The sequence below is a fragment of the Arvicola amphibius genome, chromosome 10 (assembly GCF_903992535.2).
Source record: "Arvicola amphibius chromosome 10, mArvAmp1.2, whole genome shotgun sequence".
Lineage (NCBI taxonomy): Eukaryota > Metazoa > Chordata > Mammalia > Rodentia > Cricetidae > Arvicola > Arvicola amphibius.
The window spans coordinates 83,875,247-83,891,585 of record NC_052056.1 but is presented as its reverse complement, the minus strand read 5'-3'; the positions used below and the strand labels follow the sequence as shown (position 1 = coordinate 83,891,585).

At 46.1% G+C, this 16,339-nt stretch overlaps 1 protein-coding gene across 1 annotated transcript in view; it reads right to left on the bottom strand.

Moving 5' to 3' along the window:
- Positions 1-9,632: 9,632 nt before the first annotated feature.
- Positions 9,633-16,339, bottom strand: part of Tmem132b (transmembrane protein 132B) — a 197,994-nt gene continuing 191,287 nt past the window's right edge. Inside the window, exons 9-11 of the mRNA XM_038344456.2 lie at positions 15,669-15,939; positions 12,653-12,844; positions 9,633-11,762 (exon numbers count right to left, since the gene is read on the bottom strand). Coding sequence (XP_038200384.2) covers positions 10,626-11,762; positions 12,653-12,844; positions 15,669-15,939 — 1,600 coding nt within the window. The 3' untranslated portion in view covers positions 9,633-10,625. The remainder of the gene's footprint in view (positions 11,763-12,652; positions 12,845-15,668; positions 15,940-16,339) is intronic.

Below are 16,339 nucleotides of genomic sequence, written 5' to 3'. Positions count from 1 at the left end.
CACGATATTTAAATCTTAATTTCATTACCTCCTGGTAATAATCTTACAATTATAAATCTAAAGTATCACTCGGAATGCATTTGCATGTGTAAGGAGTCTGTCCTCATTGTTTCTCCATGGCACACATGGTTGTTGGTTTGACTTCTGAACCAGAACTGAGTATCCCTTAATGGAGAAAGAGATCGTATAATGTGTTCCTGCATCGAAGCCTGATGGGTGTGGGAGAGAAACACGAGACAAGGAAAGGGCAGCTGGACAAGGAGGAATGCCACATCCATCACCTGTGTGGCGTGAGTCACCTTTGTGTAGTTTAATGAGGCTCATGGTCTCTGTCGCCAAGCCAGTCAATATAACAAAAATTGCCTCAGAATTCCCCAAAGCTCAACAATAATTGTCACAGAGGGGGCGCGGGGATTGTCAGCCACTGCAAAACTCTCAGGCTGCGTGGCCTCGGTGGCTATACCCTGACCGTGTTATTTCTCTATATTCCGGCTATGCTACTTCTCTAGGGCAGCATTCTCTAAGTAGCGATATTGTGTAGGTTTCTCAGCAAGGGTGTGCACATGTGCAGAAACAATGCTCTCAGCAGTTTACAGGGTGTTTCTGGTTTGCCCCTTCACTGGAAATACGCTAAGATCATAGCTTTTGACCTCTTCCATTCTAGTGAGTCTGATGACTAGCCCTGAGCAGAACCTGCGGAGGCAGGTAGGCAGACGACTTCCAGCATTGCCCAAGCCACCATGGCTCCACTACGGAACCAATCCCCACCTGCGTGGGAACCCCTCACCTTGTTGCCTCTGAGGGTTCCCTGGACAATTGACAGTGTCTCCCATGCCTCTGCCCTGATAACCCTTAGAGCCTTTGCTATGACTCCTCTCTTTTTAGGGCATTCTATTCCCCTAGACATCCGCTAGCCTTCCCACTCCATTTGCTCAGCTGCCAGTTTACCAATATCCTCTCAGTGACAGTCTCTGCCTGGCACTGGCTCCACCTCTCTTGGCTTCTCTCTGTAACTCTTTCCCCTCTACAGTTACATGTTTATTGTCTCCCTGTGTTCAGTGAATATTTGTTGGATCAGACAGTATGCCTCAGACCTGTAATCCCAGCTCTTGGAATAATGGGACGGGATGTTATGAGTCTAGGAGAGTTTAGGGGACACATGGGGATTCTGCTTCAAAAGAATTACAAACTGATATCTATTGGGACAAAGAGTGAATACACACCAATGGCAACATCACCACTCTCCCTCCCATTATCACCATCATCATCATCAATCCATCATCACCATCATGACCATCATCATCCATAGCACCACCACCATCATCACCACCACCACCATCATCACCACCATCATCACCACCATCATCACCACTACCACCATCATCACCACCATCATCACCACTACCACCATCATCACCACTACCACCATCATCACCACCATCATCACCACTACCACCATCATCACCACCATCATCACCACTACCACCATCATCACCACTACCACCACCATCATCACCACCATCATCACCACTACCACCACCATCATCACCACCATCATCACCACTACCACCATCATCACCACCATCATCACCACCATCATCACCACTACCACCATCATCACCACCATCATCACCACCATCATCACCACCATCATCACCACCATCATCACCATCATCATCACCACCATCATCACCACCATCATCACCACCATCATCACCACTACCACCATCATCACCACCATCATCACCACTACCACCATCATCACCACCATCATCATCTCCAGATGGACGGTGCCAACAGAGTGCCTGAGACAAAAATAATGGCATGAAGAGAACAGGACTTCCCATAAGCTCGTAAGCAGAGGTACCGTGAGGAATCATCATTACCACCAATGAACAGAGTCCGTACATTTGAACAAGGCAGATGCAAAGCTTCTGAGTGCGTGTGAGCCCAGGCTGTGTACTGATGAACTCATTGTGAGTAAACACTGAGAGCAACACAGTGTGCTCACTGCAGCACATATCCCACGTACAAAGGAAAGCAATCATGCTAAGCCAGGTTTAAAATACCCATATGGGTGCCTCATAACCACCTGAAAACTCCAGTTGCAGAGATTTGGCACCCACTTCTGGTCCCACCGGCACTTGCACACACATGGAATGTACACACACACAACACACACACACACACGTACACATACATATGAGTGCTATAACAGTGTGCCCTGCTCACAACATCTTGTGTCCCTCTTCCCAAATTCTAGAAAAAAATCTGTCCCTACTGTGTGCTGCCCTGAAGTGCCCCAACAGACACACCTAGCTTGGTTGTGTAGCTTTGACTGTTCTCTATAATATGTAGAGTCTATATCTAATATTTCAGCCCAAGAAGAGTCCAAGGCTGGGGACTGATGGCTAGGACACAGACTTACATCCAAGACATGAAATTCTTTCTACCAGTGTCATAAGCAAGTAGCATTGGAACCCTTGATTTCCAAAGAAATGGAAGTCAGCCAGACACGACTCAGTGTGTGACTATCTCTCAGTCACTTCCTTTCTTATGGGTTTAATGATTTCTTCTGTTCTTCATCTTTATCTCTTTTCCCTGTGCTGGGAAATTCACTCAGCTCGTATCACTGAGCTATGTGTCCCGTGCTCTTCTCACTTCTATATTGAAGCAGATTCTCACTTACTTGCCCAGGCTGACCTTGAACTCACTCAGTATATACTACATGAGCCTTGAACTTGAGGTCCTTCTGTCTTTGCTTCCTAAGTAGCAGGGATGGCAGGCTTGAGCCACCCGGCCTAGATGGATCATTTCTTTATTTACTTAATTCTTGTTCATCTTTCTCATTTTAAAATTATATGTGTGTGTGGTGTATGAAATATACATGTTCTCATGTGTGTGAATAAATGCATCGGTATCAAGCACCCACAAGGCCAGAAGTCAATATCAGTTGTCCTCTTCTGTCACTCACAGCATTGCTTGTTGAGGCAGGTCTCTCACAGGACCTGGAGCTCACTGAGGCAGCTCTACAGGGTGGCCAATGAACCTCAAGGATCCTCCTGGTCTTATGTGAGAGCTACTCTTGGTTATCAACTTGACTACATCTGGAAATGAACTACAATCCAGCTGAGACATCCAGCCTTGTGAACTGAGCAGCTATGGGATTTTGGAAGTTTCCATTCACAGCCAGTCATTGTGGGATTAGCTGGACTACAGCATGCAAGTCATTCCAATAGGTCCCCTTTCTATAGAAAGAGATCATTCTGCCTCCCCAGTACTGGGATTTTGGGTGAGCGCTGGGGCTCTCAGCTCTTTATAAGGGTGCTGAGGGTCTGAACTCAGTTCCTCATGCTTGTGTGGCAGGCATGGAACCAACTGAGTGATCTCCTCAGCTCTCATTCCCGCTCCATAGCTTTGACATTCCTTTAACCTCACGATTGTGTGTGTGTGTGCAATGCCCAGACTATTACCTAGTGTCATGGCTATTTTTGGTTGCCAACTTGACTACACTTGGAACTATCTGAAACCCAAGCAACTGGGTACACCTGTGAAGGATTTTTTTTCTTAATTATATCATTTAAAGTGTGACGACCCACTTGGAATCCGCATCTTTAAGGTGGGAAGATACACCCTTAATTCAGATCCTTTGAGGTGGGAAGATCCACCTTTAGTCCGGGCCGCATCTTCTGCTGGCAGCCTACATAAAGAATGTGGGAACACCCAAGCCATTGTGGGTGACGCCATTCTCTGGGCTGAGGTCCTTCCAGACTATATGAGTGGGAAAGGCAAGCTGAGTTCTAAGCATGCATGCATTCACGTCTCTCTGCTTTAGATCGTGGATGTGATAGCTGTTCCAGGTTCCTGCCTTGATGTCGCCATGATGACAGACTATAACCCAGGATGGTGAGCTAAAAATAAACCCCTTTCTCCCCTACATTGATTTTTGTCAGGGAGTCTTATCACAGCAGCAGAAGTGAGACCATGATGACTACACTGGGATTCACACAGATGTGATAGAGACCCACAGGGGGCTGTGATGGGAAAGGAAAGCATGTACTCAGGGATGTACCACAAAGCGAAGCAACCCCAGCCTGTGCTCTATATCTCTACTGGCCTTGTTGCTGCACTCTGAGAGTCAGTTTCCACTGGAGGAAGCCACATTAAAACAACAGGTGATTCCTAAGTGGGAAATACATAGAACCATGGGCTCTGTCAGTCAGCCAAGGGAAATTGGGGAAGTGAAAGAGAAAGTCAAATCATAAGCAAGTTAAGCCACCACAAGGATCATGGGTCCTCTGCATCCAGGGTCCAAATTCATGTACTCAGCCAGCCACAGATTAGACATAGTCAGAGAGAAGTTATCTGTACAAAGCACATAGATTTTTCTCGCCAAACAAACCACTGAGAGCGCATAAACATTCTATCATGTAGAGTGTGTAATGAAGAAGCGATCACAAGCATGCAGGAGGGTGTGTGTATATTCTATGCAAATCCTCCCGGGATCTCGTCCATCTCCTCAGAGACATTGCAACCACACACACCCCAAAGAGACTGAGCTGCAAATGCAACATTGTCAAATGGGCAGAAAATCACCAAGCCTACACTTCTGAAAGAGTGCCCATCTGTGTGTTTACACAGCACTTTGGTATGATATCCGAAAACTCGCCTTCCTTGAGTTCCTGGGTCTAAGGATAGGTCGGTTTTCAACAGGAAACGACCAAGTTGTATCTCATAACCCACCAAGACCCACAGCGAAAGCCCAAGATAGATTAGAGGTCTTTCCTAAGACAGGGAGCCTGCTCGGGGCTGTGAGCTGACGCCACGATTGCTGCTTTGGACCGGGAAGATGACTTCCCCTAAGGGAGTCATTAGTTTCCATCTAGAAAGTGGTAGTTTCCTGTCTGGTGGAGCCACGGAGGCATCGAGAAATGCCAGAGACCACGTAGGATATCCCTGCACTCCTATTTTCCTTCTAGAAATATCTAAGAAGCAAAGCAAGAATGCTGCATCACCTGTCATAATTGTATAAAACCAGCAAGAAAAGAGCAGGCACTAAAGATTTCGACACCAAAAGAATCTGCAAAAGAGTATTGTGTTTGCCCTCAGGCATTTTTAAAAAAATCTAAACAGAAAGGTCCTTCCTTTGACCAATCTCATTTCATGCTTTCTTCCTTTTCATTTTGGGAGAGATTTTACCAAACCGGGTGCATCTTCTTTTAGGTCTTAGTAGCACACTGGTCTGTGACTCACCCTTCCTAGAATGCTGTTAGTGGGAAGCAATTACCCCAAATGGACCTGTGTACCCGGGAGAGCTCTGGGGTTCATTGGCTTCCAGCATTTTCGAAGCAAGAACACAACTCCAAGTCTCCAGAGGCCAGCGTCTGTACCCAGTTTCTTAACTGATGTCTTCAGGGTCCAATAAAAGATCAGAGGTGACATGAGGCATTGCCAAGGCATTACCAGGAGATGTCCTCATTCATCCTGAAGGAAATGGGGGCAGTTTCGGGATTCTCATGGCCTTCAGACAACAAATAGCTCACTTGGAAGAGCTGTAGACTAAAAGAATGATCTCCACCAACACAGAAAGACCAACACATCTTTCAAGTCCCAGAAGGTTTTTAGATTTGGAGTTTTGTTTTGTTTTGTTAGATAAAGGTTTAGAGGCTGGAGAGAAGACTTAACAGTTAAGAGCCCTTTCAGTCCTTGCTGAGGACGTGGGCTCAGTTCCCAGCATCTACTTTGGGCGGCTCTCAATTGCTTATAATGCCAGTTCCAGGGGATCTAAAGGCCCCATCTGGCCTCCACAGGTACTGTGCTCATATGCACGATCCCCTCGTCACACACACATACACAAACATACTTTTAAAAATAAAGTATTTTTAAGTAAAGCCTTTCTAGAGAACATTTTCTTTTCGTGTCCATGTAGTGATGTGTCAATGCTGTTAAACTCTCCGAAAAGAAAAAAAAACCCACTTCTATAAATATAACCCATGACATGAGTACCAAAACTCAATAAAGAGCACACAACCAAAATAATACAAGAATTGAAGAATGTTCAAATGTTTATTTCCATGTTAAAAATGGTGAGTTACCCTGTGGTTAGAATATACCTTTATGCTGAAAAATGAAGTCACTTTATTTCTGAAATATTTCCAGTAGAGGGGGGGAGGAAAAAATTCAGAAAGTAATGAAAAGTAAGATCAAAATGTTCTGGAAGATTCCATCAACAATCCCAGCATGAGCCACAATCTCCTTTCCGGGTCAGAATTCCTAACTGGGTGTATTTGTCAATGTCAGGCCCCAACGCTCTTCCCATCATCCATTTAAATATTGTTGAGCTGGATGTCTGTACACTTAAAGGCTAAAGTTTCACATGCTTTTATTTTTAAATGTATTTATTCCAATACACCGTTCACAGTTTTGTTATATTGCCTATATTACATACAAAAATATCTGCTGTCTGTATTTCAGCAAAACTTTGTCCCACCATCCACCCTCTATGGGACAGATGAGATGTATTACATTATACAAATATGGTTTTGATGGAGGAGAAAGGTGCAATTCATAAACCATCTGTGGCGTCATTTACAGAGATCTGGGTGGAGAAACGACTCTCTTTAGATGACCAGAGTAGAAAACCCAATGAGCTGAAGATAGGATTTGGAAATACAGCCTGTGGTCACTGTAGGGGACCAGGGGACTCCTCATTGATAGACACGGCTTCATTATGGTATCAACCCTTTCTTTTTAACTCTTTCTCCTTTCTCTCTCTTTCTGTATGTGTGCATGCGTGCACATGTGTATGCACGCGCACGCGTGCATGAACGCATGGAATCACGTATATAGCCCCTCGGATGATACTCGTGTTGAGTCAGGGTCTCTGATTGTGATCTGGAGCTTGCCTATTAGGCAAGGCTGGCTGAAAAGGAAGCCTCAGGTGCCTGTCTGTCCCCACCTCTCTCATGCTGGGATTATAAGCATACACCACCACACCTGGATTTTTATGTGGGTTCTAGGGGGCTTAAATTCCAGCCCTTAGACTTATGCAGCAAAGTTTACAGACTGAATTCTTTCTTTCTTTCTCCCCAGCCCCGAGAAGAGTGAGACAGAAAAATGTTGATCAGAATACCCAAAGGGGACTTCCTAAATCTTAAATGAGTTACAAATTACTTCCATCCATAGGTGTGGCCAAGGGGTAAAATAAAATCAATGCATGTCTTGGTTGTATTCATGTCTATAAATAGAAATGTTCTGCCTAGACAGCTAAGAATTGCCACAGTCTGGGACTGCACCCTGACATGCATGCCAGACAGACAGTTTTCTAACAGTTAGATGCTGCTTTCTGGCCAAAGCTCCCACTGTATTTATGAGTCTCTTAAACCCAGCACACCTGCTATTCAGCTCCAGTTCTTTGGTGTGACACCTGCCTCTTGAGTCCCTATGCCTTGATCCCAAAGGCATCACGAGCAGATCTTGAAGATGGTAACACTATTGTCTGAATGTCCTGGGTCACACTACCTTTGTCCATCCCGTGTCTCAACCTCTCTCTGTGTGGCCAGAGAACTTATAGCCTGTTGCTCTCTTCTGACTCCCCCAGGATGAATCTGAGCATAAACCTCATTCTTGTGGCAGAGCAAAGGACTTGATAAACTATGCCTGGCTAGGTTAAATAATCATAAATATATATGAAATAAATATATCAAGAGTTATAATTTAGGTATCTCAACCTTGAAAACTAAAGTCCAGGCCAATTCATAGCCCTAGGAAACTGGATTTTAAGGCTTGATGGTTTATGCCATCTCCCCAATTCTAGTTCAGGATTTTTAGGGGTTAGCACAAACATCATAGCTGACTTGATAGAAAATCAGGTGAGATAACCACAGTTTATAAGCCGCAGGAGATCTTCAGAGCATAAGATGCTGCCAGGACACTGTGATGCTGCATCCTGCCCAAGCCGAATCTGAGAATGACTGACAGGCTCTTTTGTTTCCCACCAAGCAACTGAGTCTATGACTGCTTGGTATTCACACACACACACACACACACACACACACACACACACAGATGTTGACACATGTGTTCATGTTGTGTCTGTATGTATGAAACTGTGTGTCACATGTTAAAAGGGTCGTTTCCCTCAGAACCTGCCACTTGGCTTTGATTTGAACTGGTGGTGTCCTAACACAAAGATGCACTGAAATGTGCACTGAGGCCAATTCACTGAGTGTCTAAGAGGCCTACGGAGGCACCTTCAGAACCATGGTCAGCTCCTCCCCGCCCACTTACAGTCTGTCAATCACAGGACGTTCTTGAGCAGCCCTTGCTAATTTTCTGCTAAGCTATAGGCAAGCCCAAGGCCCCAGCTAACCAATAGCAGGCAGCCTACTTTGTCTGTTCCTGCTTCCAGGTAGGTACCTCACTATTCCCATTATTTCTGTGATGGGAGATAGGATCTAAAACAGCTCATTCAAAGAGCTGCACTTATCTGGAACTCCGCTGCCCTGCCCAAGTGGTTTGGGGCTACCCACCCCCGCCTCAACCTTTCTAGAGGCAGGCGGCTAACTAGAGCACTCTAAGCAGCCGCAGATGTGAGCCAAGCTTGTGCAATACCTTCATCTCCTGGCTTCATTCTCTAGGTCAAAGGTTTCAGGGACCCCAGCAGTTTCAGTTCTTAGAAGCCATTCTAAACACAGAAGCAAGTGAGCATAGTTCTGGAGGCAAAAGCACATGGCCTGCATGCCCAAGTTTGTTTGTCAACACACTGCAGTGCAGGGAGTGGGAGAGGTAGGAAGAAGGTCTTAGCTGTCCAGTCATGGCTTTGGGAGGGAAGGTTGCCATATTTCCAGCCTGCACATATACAAATGAGAGCAGAGGGATGAGAACATCTCCTCTGAGAGGCTCAGACATCAGCCCTTTGACATCAGTGGCCTCCTGCGTATGCTTCTTGCTTGGGGCCTTTGAAAATCCCATTGTTGAAAGTTGACCATGACGTGGTGAGTTCACAATGAGGCATACTAGTCAAATGTCTGATTTTCTAGTTACGTCATTGTGATAAACAAAAACGTCACATTTGCCAAGCCAAAATCTCTGCCTTTCTTGAGACTTCATGATGCTTGTAAATAGCACTTTTATTGAAAATTATGCAAAAAATATTTTTTCTCTTGCAACTTTGACTTAATAACATTGTTTGTAACAGCTGATTCTTGGCTCTGGGACATTCATGTATAGTTATGGATTTGGAAAAACCATTGCTTTCTCTACCAAAAGATGCCTGTGATGGCTTCTTCTCTGCTAAAGTGAAAATTGAGGGTGGTTTTTCTTTCAGTCCTTGTATGGATGACTTCTATATATTGCTAACTTGAAACACTGATTTGTTTGTTTTTTTTATTTTAATCTGCAAAGTCGAGAGTTGAATATGAAGCTGTTTCTTCATGTCTTTGTTATGTAGATCAATCCTGCTTTTTAAAAGATTTGGTTTTTTTTTCAAGTTATGTGTATATGTGTCTGTGTGTGTACACATGAGTGCAGTACCCACAGAGGCCAGAAGAGGGCATCAGATCCCATGGAGCTGGACTTTAAAAAGGTTGTGGGCCACCATGTGGGTGCTGTGATCTAAACTCCAGGTCCTGTACAAGAGCAACAAGTGCTCATAACTACCAAGCCACCTCTCCAGCCCTTTAGTCCTGCCTTTTATTTTAGTTTGAATAATACACTGTGTTGAGCACAAAGGAGTTATATCCCTACTGTGATGTTGGAGCCTCTCTGCCCTCAGACCTGCATCCCCAGGAGATCTGGAAATAACTAACAAGCCGACAATGAAAACAGATGTTTGTGACACAACTTTCTCCAAATTTGTTAAACTTCATATGGGAAAAAAGGGAACAAAAAGTTCTCTCTTCTGTGTCTTCAGTGAGACCTTTGCCACTGAGATATATAAGAGTGTCCAATGGCAAGAAAGACACAAGCATGAGGACATGTCGCTTAAACACTGTCCCCAGCAACAAAGTCTTTTTAAAAAAATGACATCCGGTGTGAAGACCCAGAAATGGCAGGACATGATGAGCCCCACAGAATAAAACTCACAGGAAGAACATCAGACATACTTCTCCTTTATGTGTTTCTGAAACCACCCCTCCCCCTCGAAAAATGTAAGGTCAAAAGAACAGGTACAAGTCCAAATGTATATAAAAATAATGAGCCTCACTCCCGACAACTAAGGAAGCTACATTCAGTCAATCTTCCGCCACGGAGATCCGAACTTAGGCCACGCTCAATGAGCGTCCACTGTGCTTTAAAAGGGCTAGGAATAGAAAAACCACCATCCGGAACATTCCTAATTACACACGGCCATTGGTCATGAGGTGACTCACAGTGTCTGTGGGGTTGTGCCTACTGCTAGGCTGCTGCCTCTGGGTGACTCACATCCCTGGGAGCCACTGTTTAGTAGACATTGCCCAGCTGGAGCCTCGGTTCTCTAGACTGCTGGTACCCACTCCCAGAGGGATCCCTCCAGACTCCCACCCTGACACTTTATGGAGTCACCCCCTATTGCTGATCAGACCCACTGCTCCACCGTCCAGAAAACAGAAGGCATAAGGTGAATACAAACATAAGAAAGGTCTTTACATCTGGTCCTGTAGTCTTTCCATGTAGTCTCTGAAGTCCTGTGAGTCCCCCAGCCCCATATCCTGGCAGACCCACTTAATGCTGTCATCACTGTCAAACAGGATGGAGTTGGTATACGGGCCCCCATCCTCGGGGAGGATGGTGGTGTAGGAAGTAAACTTGACTCTCTTCCTCTTGGGGCCGGAAGAACTCATGGGTTCATTTTTCAGCTCCTTCTCGTACACATAGTCAGGAGGTCTAAGCAGCTGACTGTGAAAAGTCTTCTGGGAACTGCCATTCAGCAGGAAGTTCCTCTCCTCGAACTGCAGGCCCCTGTCAAGCATGGTTGTACACTCCTCCGAGGGGAGAGTGATGTCCACGGGGTTCTCCAGAAGTTCTACCTCATTCCCAAGCCAGACCCAGTCGTGGGAATGGGGAATGTTGCCTTGCTCACTGACTGCAAACCTTTTGTGTCTATACTTCCAAGCAAAGGCCACACAGTTGATCAGAAAGACCAAGATGGCCAGACAGAAAACACAGAGCAGGGCGTACATGCCAATCTCCAAATCTGTTAAGCCCCTGGAGGTCATTGTGAGGTCGCCAGGGTTACTGGATTCTGGTAACTTCCCCTGAGTGGGGAAGCTTGTGAAGGCATCCGCTCCGCCTTTGAGCAGCTTTCCTCCCATGGGAGACTGTGGGGTTGTGCTTTTGTTGGTCCTGTCCTCGTGGCCAACTGGTGCACCATGTTGGAACCACTCCTGGGCGGCTCGCTCCTGGCTTCCCTCGCGCTCTATGGAATTGCTGAGGTGGCCTTTGTATTCCCGGTTTATGCCCTCGATGTCATTGCTGCCTCCTTGCTGCTCATGCATCCCAGGTTCAAATCTGACCTTGACACTTCCTTTACCCACAGCAAGAGTACTCTTCCTCTTGTTCTTCTGACAAGATTCGCTGATTGACATTTCTAGCTTGATCAGGGGCCCTTGTCCTTCACCCTCAGCAACTATAATTGGCCATCTGGTCTGAAGGTTTGGCTGGACAGATACCACCATTTCATCCAAGGAGGAAACGGTCAGTGAGAAATCCTTGGGATCATAAATGTCTAAAGGTGTTACTGAGCCATCACTGAACAAAATCCAGGAACTGACTATGGCTTCCTAAAAAAAATGAAACCAGAGCACAGTATTATAACTGGGTTCCTTCAAATTTCAAACATGAATTCCTCTGGACATTACTGGCATCTGCAGATAAAGGAGAATTTCTGTATGTGATGGTCTTAGCTCTTTGTATGCCATGACCCTGTATCATCAACATGCTATTGCCCACTGAAATAAGGTGCCAAGAATGCACTTTGATGAATACATTAAAGTGTAAATTAATTTATTGCATGCCTTTCCATGGAGTGTGACTTTGGCCTTTGCGGAGACACTCAGAAAGATCAGGTGATTTATCTGAATTAATTTCAGATGTAACCAATCAGGTTACCATTCAAGATGATGTCACTTGGAACACCATTTATCAGGAAGTTGGTGCTGACCCAGCAAAACCACTCCAGGAGGAAATTCTTGGTAAATGAGGTGGTATGTGACTGGTTTGATTGCATGGTGCCATGTCCCTGTCTCCTTTATAAATGTTTTGTGCATGTTTAAAGACCCGGGGGTGTCTTAGCATTGCCAATCCCTGTCATCAACAGGACAATCTGGTATCAATTAACCATTCTCGTTCAAGTAGCTGAAATGGAATCTCCAAGCCTCAAAAAAAAATCACCTTCTCTCTGATTGGCAGGAATGAGAACAGGGGATCCCTAGATCATGGTCTAGTAGCAAACCATGTGTGACACAGATCAACTCACAGGAAAACAAAGGCTACAGGAAGTTGAGGGTAAGTTCCTAGTGCTATCCTCAGAGACAGAGAGAAACTGGACAAGAAGCAAGGAGATTCAGGAGCTGCCCGATCTGGCTGTGACACTCTTCTGGCCTCCTTGCAAGGAGTCATAATGGGGCAGAGCTAACTTCAAGCACAGAACATGGGCCCCTGGGAATCTCACCTGCTGTGGGGCTTGGAGAACATCCTGTGCAGCCACTGTAGAGATGATGGCCCTCTTGTCTGCTTTGTGAGGCTGCAGGGACAGGGACAAGCCGGCCACCAGTTGCACACCCAGTTCTGTGATGGTGACACGGTCATCCAGGACGATAACTGTCTTCTCAGCCAGGATGGAGTCAGAGAGAGGCGAGAGGACCTGAGAAAGCAAGGCAGAAAGCATGTGACTTCGCCCCAGAGAAGCACCTTTCAACTCCTGAGCAGATAGGGCCACCAGTGACCCAGCTAGTGTTCTGGTAAACACACTGACAGGGGTTTATGTGGGTCTGGGGTTGTTTAATACCATGGAATGAAGATGATTGAAAAAAAACACCTTGGTTATGTCTTTTGATTCCTATATGTCGATGATTAGAATATGTTTATATTCTAAGGAAAAAGACGTTTCAGGATAGGAATCCTCACTGAACGTTTCTACCTTGGTGATAGGTATAATGGTCTGTCCTGTCCCTTTCCGAGACAAGCCTCCCCACTCCCTCCTCCATCTACTGAGGCAAGCCATCTTCCTTCTGCTTCCAGCATGAGCTTCCCTTCCTTTCCATCTCTCTCCTGAAGAGGTAGCTGCTGCCATGACTCCACTCCTCTCCCCTCTCCTCCCTCCCTCCCTCCCGCCCTCCCTCCCCCCCTCCCTCCCTCCCTCCCTCCCTCTCTCTCTCTCTCTCTCTCTCTCTCTCTCTCTCTGCCTCTCTGCTCTTTCCCCTTCTCCCCTTATCACCTTTCCCTTCCCTTCCATAACCCACTAATAAATACCCACATTCCCTGCATGGTGTGTCTCTGTCTCTCACCTGCCAAGCTGCTCTGGTCTTCCACGTGGCTCAGTGCCTGGGACCCACTGCCACCCCTCAGTGCCGTGACCAAATGTTATGGTAAAAATAAAATGCCGCAGGTCCCTGAGTGGAGGCAGTGGAACTCAGGCAGGGAGCCGCATGGCGGGTGAGAGCTACTCAGCAGGTGAGAGACAGAGACGTGCCATGCAGAGAAAGTGGGTATTTATTTGGTGGGTTGTGGGAGGAAAGGGAAAGGGGTAAGGGGAAAAGGGGGAAGAGCAGAGAAAGGCAGAGAGGCAGAGAGGCTGGGGGTGGGAGAGGAGCCATGGCAGCAGCTACCTCTTCAGAAGAAAGATGGAAAGGAAGGGAAGCTCAGGCTGGAAGCAGAAGGAAGATCCACTTGCCTCAATGGATGGGGGAGAGAGTGGGCAGTGCTTGTCTCTTAAAGGGATAGGATAGACAATTACATTAGAAATGGAAGAAGTGAGGCTTTTTCAACAGCTTTTCAGCAGTTTCTGAGCATGCTGGATTAGTGGCACAGTCTCCAAGGAAGTGGCACTCAGCCCAGCTCTGTGCACATCCCTTCTAGTGGGCAGGTGTTTATCACTGAGCAATAATAAACACTGCATGGGTTGCTGGATAACCACTGAAAACTGGTTCAAATGGCATTTCCTAGGCAGCTATCGCTCCTAATACACCTTCTGCTGTACATTTGGAGGTGCAACAATGCCTGATAGGTGGAATTATTTCTAGAATATTTCCCCAAGACTTCCTGCCTTCACTCATCCATGGCACTTGTGAAAAAAATAAAACTCTTTTCCCGAGTCTCCAATGCCACACAACACAGCCACCTGATAGCCAGGTGGGGGCTGAATCACCCAGGGAACCCAGTGTGGTTACCAGAGTTCTATGAGGTGGGGCAGGGAGGCTGTGTTTCCAGCTAGTGACACAAAGAAGTCAGGGACACCCAGAGTCCCTACTGACTATGCAGGAGCCTCCATGAGTAGGAATGCACAGTGCTCCTGGCAGACAGCAGCCAGGAACCAGGGGCCTGGGTGCTAGAAGCAGAAAGAGTTTAGCATAATAATCTTACCAAAATTGGCAATAAAATGCTTTTGTTTTCATAAATCATTCAACTATGGTTCCTTCTTTATCTCTTATTTTTAAAATGTATTTTTAAATTTCATTTTGTCTACTTTTCTGGCTATAACACAGACAATGGTTAAACTGTAAGGCTGAAGTGGGTTTAGCTTTTAGAACATTTACTACTATCTACTCTGCTATGCAAGAATTAAAATACTGTGGCCAACAAGATGGCACAGTGGGTAAAGGCACTTGCTACACAAGCCTGGTGACCTGAGTTCAATTCACAGAACCCACATAAGGGTGGAACAGAAGAATCAACTCCACAAAAGTTGTCTTCTGCCCTCCAAATAAATACTCCCATATAAACACAATTACAATATTAATAAATAAAACTATTTTTTAAAAATCTAGAAGCTCTGACTGCAAAGAAATCATTTCTGGTAACATGTACTTAATTTAGCTTTCTCTGGTAAAGGAGATATTTTTCTATACTCTAAAAAGCAAAAGCATTTTTTAAACTTAAAATAGTTTTTTTCATAATTTCGGGAATGTATTTTGATCACTTTTGCCCTCTCCCCATTCTCCCACCCCCTTCCCCACCCAATCCAACGTTATGTCCTCTTCATTGGTTTCAAAACCCAAGTTTAATTTGTACCAGCTGTAAGTCACTGGGTGTGTGGTCTCCACTGGAGCGCGTTGAGAGACCAGGGGCCACATGCTTAGAGAAAAGATTCTCCTCCCAGTGGCTCCTCCGCAAGGACTTGGACCTCATGCCACCTACTTCCTCATGTGGGATTTTGTCTGTCTTGAGATGGCTCAGGTCTTACGCATGCTGTCCAACCCCTGTGGTGTCATATTACATCTGCCCTGTCGTGTCTGGAAAACACTATTCCCTTGTCATTGCCCATGTGCTCTGAGATTTGGGCTATAAAACTGGTGAATAGACTCACGCACAGGCAGGCTAAACATGTGTCCATTGATACACGCTTGTGTGTGACATGTACACATACGATGTATGCATAGAGCTGCATGACATCAGTTCACTGGGGAATCACTGATGTTAGGGGGAGAGTGGCAAAGACCCCCACACACACCCATCCCACCCCACAATACCTGCACAGTAGTGATGCCCGGCTCCCGCCCTGCCAGGATCCTGCCATCTTGTAACTGGGCAATTTTTGGTTCCTCCACCTTCACAAACTCGGTTACAAGGTCGGTGATGTCAAACTGCCAGTCAGGGCCCAGCATGTAGGTCAGCTGACCCAGGTCAGGTGACTCGGCTACAAACTGGGTGAGCACTCGCACCAGGGCATGCTGGTACTGCAGGGTGCACCCTCGCCCCTTCTTCTCCTCGTCCTCCTCATCGTCACTCTCCCGGGTGGGCCTGGAGCACAAAGAAAACAAAATGGACTGAGCCTCCTCCTTAGTGGAAAACCTTCCCTGCCCTCAACTCGGCCTGACTGTCGGAGGGAATGTGGCACATTTTATCCTACTAGAACTCTTCATTTTTGGTTCACTCACTCGCCAATGAATGAATGAATCCATCCATTCATCCATGTCTCTCTCTCTTCCTCCTTCCCTTCTTCCATTTTCCCCTGTCCCCTGTCAAGAGCTTGCCCAGAGAAATCTTCTATGTCTTTTCAATTCTAGAACTTGCCCTGTGACCTCCCAGGGGAGGATTTTGCTGACTGCTCTGTGGATAGAGACCATGTCAGGAAGAGCAGAGTAGCAATCATGACAACTCCTGCCCGGTAGAGTTGGACAGATCACAGCCTGTTCTCCCA